General features: G+C 40.5%; 1 protein-coding gene across 2 annotated transcripts in view; it reads right to left on the bottom strand.

Moving 5' to 3' along the window:
* Positions 1-3,353: 3,353 nt before the first annotated feature.
* The window catches only part of TNS4 (tensin 4), a 43,378-nt gene continuing 37,755 nt past the window's right edge, over positions 3,354-8,976 (bottom strand). For both annotated transcript variants that reach the window (XM_060781028.2, XM_060781027.2), the window contains exons 12-13: positions 5,096-5,122; positions 3,354-4,392 (exon numbers count right to left, since the gene is read on the bottom strand). In XM_060781028.2, coding sequence (XP_060637011.2) covers positions 4,251-4,392; positions 5,096-5,122 — 169 coding nt within the window. In that variant the 3' untranslated portion in view covers positions 3,354-4,250. The remainder of the gene's footprint in view (positions 4,393-5,095; positions 5,123-8,976) is intronic.

The raw sequence follows: 8,976 nt of genomic DNA, 5'->3' as shown, positions 1-8,976 counted from the left end.
AGTGTGGTGAGATGTGTTCCACACTGGGCATGCATACTCAGCAGCGGAGTAGCACAGCGCAAGGGGAGTGGATGGAAAGGGTGGTTTGCAGTCCATATGAAGACTCTGAATTTCCCCGGCAGATCCCAAAGCCAATTTGTAAAAGTATCCAATTTCTCAGATGTGTAAAAAATGTGGTAGGTTGTTTGGTTTCCTTTGTCCATTTCCTCAAGCCTTGAAAAAAGGGGGAAATTGGGGAAATTTTTTGTCTCCAACTGAAACCAGAAGTGATACTGGGTCACTTTAAAGTTATTTTGGAAGTGACACTTTGGCCTATGAGATGAGGAATAATGAAAGATAATCTAGTTGCTCACCCCATTTTATATGTGTGAAGTATTTGGAAGATTTTTGGGAAAAGCAAAGCTTAATAATAATAATAACAATAATAATAATACAATCTCCTACTAGCCCCCCACTTTCTATGTGGCCAAACGTTAAAGAGGGGGAGGAGGAACTATAATTCAAGTAATAAAAAGGAGGGGGAGAATATAACAAAAAAGAAAAGGAGGAGGAAAAACAGCTGGACTAAAAAGCATCCGATTCCTTTGATAACCGGGAAGCCAAAACATTTCCCTCTCTTCATAGTTCCCTGTATGATTATAAAAATGGTTTTATGGGATACAATTGTCCAAAATAGGAGTAAATTGAAAAGCGGAGCCTTGTTCATGGATTGCATAAGATGCTTTCCCAGATGCCCTCAGAGACTTGGGTTGTAACATGCCAGGAATTATTATTTTTTATATAAAAGGAAATAAAAAGTCAACTTTGAACATTAACAAGAGGGAGCTACGTTTTAGCTTTAATCAAAAGAAGGGCTGTGCCAGCAAGGAGGAGACCTTTCTAAACTGAGAATGGGGAGTGAAAGTAGAATACAACCAAAAGCTACTCTTTGGCACCCTCTGTGGGTCAGGACTATTAGGCAGCAACCTAGTTCCAGGACTTTTACTACCTGAATGCAAAACAGGAGGGGAAAATAAAGTATTCTGGAGCAATTTTATACCAGTATATTTTGCTGTGGTCAAAATCCTCCAGAACAATGTACAGTGATGGGAGTTAAGGAGAACCAGAGATCTCAGAATCTTATCACAACAAGATTATCATTTGAAAAGGACCCAACCCCCTCTACACACACACACACACACACACACACTAGGGGTGTGCAAAACTTAGTTTGTAATTCGTTTTTTGGATGTATTTTGTAAGATTCATACATATGACACGATATTAAGAAATGTGAGGGATTCCCAGCCAGAAAACTTAAGATTCAAAACACTGATCTATGACTTTTGGATGAGTTATGTAAGTCTCGTAAATGGCTGCATGTCTCCGTCGCAGGCACTGCTTCTCCCCCAAAAGGGCTAGGTTTGGTTCCCCCAAAGGACCTAAAGGAGGATGGTGAGGCTGGAGTAGAGGGAGTAGCCCTGCTCTTTCCCCAAAGAGTAAGGCAAGGGTAGAGGTGGGGAGCGATGCTTGGCTGGATGGCCGGGCAAGGAAAAATCCCCTCTGGCACATGGCCGGCCCATAGAGTGAGGCAGAGACCACACTCACATTGAGGCTTTAACACAGAAAGCGAGCAGAATTCTGGGAAATGTAGTTTAGGGCAGGACTTTTTGAATTCTCTGACACTGCCGACCTAGAAGCAATGCAACACTTGCATTTTAAAAACAACTTCTCTAACTTGGAAAGGGAAACCCCAAGCCCTGCTGATCTGGAGGCAATCCTGCACCTCCATTTTAAAAGTAACTTCTCCAACTTGGAGAGAGAAAACCCAAGCACTTTAACGCAAGCAACGAGCACAATTCTGGGAAATGTAGTTTAGGGCGGGGTCGTTTGAATTATCTGCCACAGGGGTCCTTGCCTCCCCAAACTTCATTTTCCATAATTCTGCTTACCGCCTTGTGCCACTGTCGCCTCCTCCTCCTGCTCCTCCACCTCCTCCTCCTCCCTGAAAGTTTTGTTGGGGGGGGGGGAGGGACTCCTGTTTGTTCTCTAAAGGGATTTCAAGATAAAAAGGGATTGTAGGGAGTTGAATCAACCCTGTGAGGTAGGCAAAGTTGAGAGGCAGTAACTCCAAAGTTTACCTAATAGGTAGGCTTGTACAATCCGTGTAAACTGTGATCTGTTTTGGTGTCCTGATTTCGATGGAAATCCTGATTTGTTTTTTTCGGGAGCCTCCTAAATTTGGAAAGACAGAATTCAGTTTTGGATCTGGGAAGCTGAAAGATTCATTTTCTATCTGGCCCATTGGTGGCAATGGGGGTGGGGGGACTTCCCAGGCTCCTCTTCTTGTCATTTTAGGAACTATTTGTCCTCATATCTTTCATTAAGACCTATATTAAAAGCATCAGAGTTAAGACATCAATATTCTTTCCCTTGTCTTTAGAGGAGATCTGGATTTAAAGGAAGGGCTTAAGAAAAAGCCTTGCTTCCTGGGATCCTTTTCCTTCTAGCGGCTGCCTCCCTCTCCACACTCAACGTGTAATTGAAGGCAGCTGGTTTTCAACAGCCACTGCTCTGTTATGGCCAGGAAAAAACAAGCCCTCGGGCTTGAGATACAGCGGTATACAAGAATAGTAAATAAAATAAATAAATAAATAAATAAATAAATAAACATGGCAGCGGAGCCCATGCCGTTATGGGCTTCCAAACCAGCCAAACAAACTGAAGGAAGACGTCCAAAACAAATCCGTGCAATAGTAGGTTTCCTATTATTGTTGTTGTTATTGTTATTCCAAAGCCTGGATGGGTGTCTGTTGGGGGTAATTTGGCTGTGTGTTTCCTCCCCCTTGCACAATTACTTTAAAAAAGTAACAAAGAATTCACTATACTGTTATAGTTAGAATACAGACCCCTAATGATGTTTTAGAAATACTTCAGAAATGATTATCCATCTCTCCCTAATTTAATATTGAGTATAGAAACATTTTTTCATTGATTGCACAGGCTATACAAATAGACAGACACACACACACACACATACATACACATATATACTAGCCGTCCCCTGCTACGCGTTGCTGTGGCCCAGTATGTGTATCTGTGTTTTGTGTGTGTATATTTTTGTGTATATGTGTATACAGTATGTGTGTTTGCGTATGTGTGTGTGTTGTAATGTATTTTTATTTTTTGGCTTTTAAAGTCTTTTCTGCTGTGTTTTTCTGTTTTTAATGAGTGATGGTGACTTGTTGGCCTGATGGGTGTATTGTGTCCAAATTTGGTGTCAATTCATCCAGTGGTTTTTGAGTTATGTTAATCCCATAAACGAACATTACATTTTTATTTATATAGAAGATATATATACAATCAGTTTGAGATACCTTGCAAAATAATTCATTTATTGTATTGACTTTGCACCATTACATTAAATGCACAAGGGAAATGGATAACATACATTGAAAAGAAGATATAGATATTTTTTCCAATACCTCTGGCATAACAATGAATAACAATGCTGATGGATTTCTTTTAGTGTCAGCATATAATGCAACTTCTCACATGACGAGAATACATCCTCTTTTAGCAGAAACACATTCATTTTTGATAAATTGATCCAAAAGGTAAAAAACAACAACAACACAAACTCAGACATTGACTAGCTGTCCTAGCTGAATAATATAAAGGAGCAAGCTCAGTGGGAACCTCCACGAAACTCAGTTGGACTCCGAATGTGGATCTCTATGTTCCTGGTGCTTGGTGGGCAGATAGTTCGTTTACAAGAGAGACCTATAAGTGGCCAGATAGGATATTCCTGGAAGTCTATCCAGGAATTGACTGGAGTTCAGCAACTTTTTAAATATTCATGTGGGCTGAAACAAGACCTGTCTTAAAAATGGTTAGCCACTGCATTTCTAAAAATCTAGAAAAATGGCCAGTTGTACCTTTCAGAGGATTAAGGGGTGCTATCAGCTATTTGAGGGCAAACAAGACCGTCCAATTTGGAGATGGGTCACAGAAGATGTGGAGACTTGGAGGATTACATAATGACTTTGGGAGAGGGGGAACATGTAACCCACTGCCCACAATTTGCTCACTCCAGAATACAATATGCCATTTTCAATAGCCACGTTTCTATTCCATCCCTCAAACTAGCAGCTTACATTTACCCAAAGCCTTAGTAGTTTTCAAAATGCAGCTTCAAAAAGGTAAGAGGGCAGTGCACTTGAGACACCAAGGGTGGTGGTGGCATAGCTAGGAAACACAAGGATCTTACATTAAGCAGAACCTAAAGCAGCAGGTAGATGTTTATTGACAAAGTCAACGACGTGAGATGCTGGATGTACTGCGTCATATTCGACGAAGAGGTGGCAAATATTCTCAGCATCGGATGGGCTCTTGGCAACAACACCAAAGATCCTGTGGCGAGAAACAGACAGGAAATGTATCCTGAAGAGATCGTTTTATAGTCATGGAAGAAGCAATGGCTCACATCTGTGTTTAGGCAGGATAGCGTGTCACTTTGTGGTTTAAGGATATATCCATCCACTTAGTTTACACAATATATTCTGCTCCTGCCAGGCACAGGAAGGTGCAAGCAGCCACAGAAGGGCCTTTCCTTTCTCTTTCCTTCTTTTGTCAAAAGGGAATCAACAGCTCAACTCTTCCTTGGAAGGAGACCGTATTCAATCTGACTTACCTGCCATCTTTCCTCCCACCGTTCATTAATTGGTTATATAATTTGTTTTAGAACTCCAGGAGGGAAGAAGCAAAGATCAGGTTCCAAATCCAAAATAAATGAAAAATATAAATAGTAAATGGGACAGAAGCTTTAGTCTTAGCACAAGCATTTGCCAGTTAGTCCTATTAAAATCATTGGATTTGCACTCAAGTAAACAGGACTAGGATGTGGGGATTAGTTTACCATTAAGGTATTTATTTTTACGGCTTTAAACAACGTGCCTCTTGTTGGCTTTTTTCCTTCTGATCCTTTACAAATCTGTTTGTCTGGGCACTGCCTGAAAGAAATATCCCTTGACCAATATCTAATGCTGCCATCACATCCTCTAGCCTTCATATATTCCAAGAGGACTTTGTCACTCGTCCCATTCATAGAACTCACCTTGAGGTTTTTGAAAATTTTTGCCACCTAATAAAGAAAAACAGACAAAAATGTTAGACTTTATATACCCCGGACTTATTTTTTGAATGGAACATTAAATAATCAAAATATATATTTTTCTGTTTGTTCAAACGAAGCTTTTAGTTCAAATCTTTAAAAAAATATATCATACTTTAATCAGTCCTTTATAAGATTTGCTTTTACAGAATTCTTGATCTTTCTTGAAAGTTGTGCTTTCAAAAATATTTTGGGAAGGATTAATAAAAATAGCATTTGTGCTCTGTATGTTCACTCACCTCTATTTTAGTGAATGTTTTGAACCTGTCCTCACAGCTTTGAGGCTATATTGTATTAAAATATGAATTCATATGTGCTTCGCTTTACTACTTTCAGCATTCAAGATGCTGTCATGGTTCAACATATTGCTCCCTCAAGTGACATCTGCTGCCTACAATGTTTGTGGAACAATACATCTATTTTGGATTTTAGTCTAAACCAGTGGTTCCCAACCTGTGGTCTGTGAACCATCAGTGATCCGCAAGAATGAAAATATGGTCCGCGGCCTCACCATTACTACACTGTTGCCTCGAAACCATGTGGTAACAAGCAATTGGTTTCGCAAAACCCTGTTATAGTTTTGAGGCAATGGGGATGTTGAAAGGGGAGAGACTGACCCACGAAAGATTACTACTACCACATCAGCTCTAAATTATGAAATATGGTTTTCTGTGGATGAGCAGATGGTGACTACTGGGTGGCATATGTTCTGTATCAGAAACTAGAGCTGGTGTGGTCTATCCAATGCAGTTTTTTGAATTAGCATCCCAAATAACCAACCAAATCTAAAGTTGACAAAAAAACTGATTCATAACCCTTTTGGTACTAATGTTGGAAAGTGGTCTATGGTCAAAGTGGTCCCTGGTAAAGTGGTCTCTGGTCAAAGTAGTCCCTGGTCAAAAAAGGTTGGGAATTACTGTATTAAAAAGGAAAATCTTAGAAAAGATACTACGGATCTTCAAAGACTAGATGGCAGTCCTACTACTCCCCCCCCCTTCCCCTTCCCCCCTTTTTTCTTCTTTTTTCTTTTAAACCTTATAAATCCATCTGGAGGGGCTAAACCTATCACGGGATATAATATGATACGCACACACATACACATATTTTCCCTTTCCTTTCTCTGTTCTGCTTCCTACTTTTCTATCTCCTCCACAATATTCCCCCTCTTTCCATGTAACTTTTATATCAATCAATAATTTAAAAAAGGTTGGGAATTACTGGTCTAAACTTTACAAAAATTACACTGGTCAATGAAAATTCAGATGCCTAGAATGTTAGCACTGCTTCTGGGTATATTTGACCTGCTGATGGTACCAGTTTTCTCCTATCAGATCTAGTTTTTGAGATACAGAACATATGCCATCTACCAGTCGGCATCTGCTCGCCCATAGAAAAGCATAATAACTATATCTTAGAAACTAGGGTTGATGCTTGTAGTTTGAATTTTGGTTGACTTTAAGCTTTTTTGACCTTTTCCTTTAAGCTATGTTGGGACATTGTGGGTGGGGGAAAGCCACTGAATTTTGAAATAGCTTTGACCTATGAGTTTAAAAATTGCCCAAATGTTAAATTTTGGAGGGAGAGGGGCTCCATGAACTTCCCATTGGGAGCCTCAAGGTCTGTATGTGGTGCATAGGTCACACTTTGCCCACCCCTAGGGTTTGAACATCTAGAGAAATGTACAAAATGGATTGTCTTTCATATTCTTTAGAGCTGGGGGTCTGGATTTTTAAGTTGGTGCAAGGCCTGTAACTATGCAGTTTGCCATGAAACGCAAACTGAAAAGATCCAGGCTCTATACATGGAAGCTGGATTATGACCAACATCAGGCAGCCCTCAAAAGCTTCTGGGAATCATCAGTGCCAAGAGTTTGGGTTGCTTCCCAAGCCTGGCTTTTAAAATCTGAAATGGCTGCCATTCATTCTCTCAGTTAATGTGAAGAATTCAGACATGTCTCTTGCCAAACACAACTGAAGTGCCATCCAGCATGGACGGTACACTGCTACTAAAGCATCTGGTGGGAAAGAGTGGTGACGTGCCACCATTTCCCGGTTGTAGTGTTAATGTTGCACAACATAGTCACTTCCTTCATTATTTTTAAATTCATGTCCTGTAGCAAATCATTTCAGTGGTGTGTTCCATTGCGAAGGCAAGAGTACAAAATTAAAACTGGAGTTTTAAAAAAGATTTTCCTGTGGGTACACAGCAGTACCAATACACATATATTTTTAAAATTTCCAACAAAAACAGGAAGTGACATTGGGAAATGAAAGAAACAATCATTTCTGGGAAGCAGATGAAGAATCTAAATCAACAGCAGCTGACTCCTTCAACCATTGAGACTAGGCCCAGAGACACCTTAAGAGTCTGAAAGACAGTGTTACCTAGTGGTTATAATGTTGGTTGGGGATGTGGGAGACTCAGGTTCTAATCCTGTCCAACCTACGTAACTCTTGATGTCTTTTATCTAGTTGCACTCTCATAATCTCAACTACATTGGAAGGTTGTATTGAGGATAACATGGGAAGCAGGGCAGCCATGATTGCAGATTCAAATGTAATAAACAAACAAAGAAAACGTATCTCATTGGATCAAGAAACATTGGAGACACAAGGAGCCAAACATGGAGAGTGCTTTTTACAGTTCTTCCTATGTCAAGTACTGTCTAGCCAACATCATAACGCCCCTCCTGCATTGCCATCTGTCAGTCTGTTGTTCTAGAGCAGTGGTTCTCAACCTGTGGGTCCTCAAGTGTTTTGGCCTACAACTCCCAGAAATCCAAGTTAGTTTACCAGCTGTTATGATTTCTGGGAGTTGAAGGCCAAAACATCTGGGGACCCACAGGTTGAGAACCACTGCTGTAGATGCTAACGTAATCAACAGTTAGTATGTTTATTTAAGGCTGAAGGTAATGAGACAAGCACTGTGGGTTTGCACTGGGAAATATAGCAGTGGCAACACAAAATTCACTATTTCACTTCCACTTGTGGCTGACTGCAAAAGAGCAATGACAATGATGTGAAAGTTGCCAGTGTATGAGTCCTGCCACTCCCGTGAACACATGCCTGTTTGTTTGCCACTAACCATGAAGTAACTATTTATTGCTCAGAAATATCAGAAAATATGTTTAGATGCAGTCAGATAACATGATGGCTTGCCAGAAAATAGTTGGGAGGTCCCCAAGGTTACAGTTGCAACCTGAGGCAAAGGAACTCTCATCCCATTCCATTCTGTGTCGAGATGTGAAGAGGATTAACAGTTGGCATTTATGCCAGTAATGGCAAAGTGGCATTGACTTCCAGTACAATGGAAGGCAGCAGGCTAGGTGTTTGGAGAGGGAAGATACAAGGCATTGCGGTGTCCAAAAGGGCCGAGGAAGAATAGCTTGAGGAAAAACCATTATTGGTTTGTTGTAAATTTTCCGGGCTGTATGGCCATGTTCCAGAAACATTCTCTCCTGATGTTTTGCCTGCATCTATGGCAGGCATCCTCAGAGATTGTGACCACACAACCTCTGAGGATCCTGCCAGAGATGCAGGTGAAATATCAGGAGAGAATGTTTCTGGAACATGGCCATGCAGCCCAGAAAACTAACAACAACCTAGTTATTCTGGCCATGAAAGCCCTCAACAATACATAAAACCACCACTGTCTTCCTGTATCTACAATCTGAGGTCGTTACCCCACTCTAACTAATGGTAAAGTTAGTCTTGGTACTTTTTATTTTGGAAGTAATAATCCAGCAATCAATGTCATTCAGCCTCTGATGACTAAGAATATGAGAGCTGAGAAATTCCAAAAATGACATATAGGGGAACTGATTG

The sequence above is a fragment of the Anolis sagrei genome, chromosome 6 (genome assembly GCF_037176765.1).
Source record: "Anolis sagrei isolate rAnoSag1 chromosome 6, rAnoSag1.mat, whole genome shotgun sequence".
NCBI lineage: Eukaryota > Metazoa > Chordata > Lepidosauria > Squamata > Dactyloidae > Anolis > Anolis sagrei.
The sequence above is the reverse complement of the archived record's forward strand: the minus strand, read 5'-3'. Positions and strand labels throughout refer to the sequence as shown.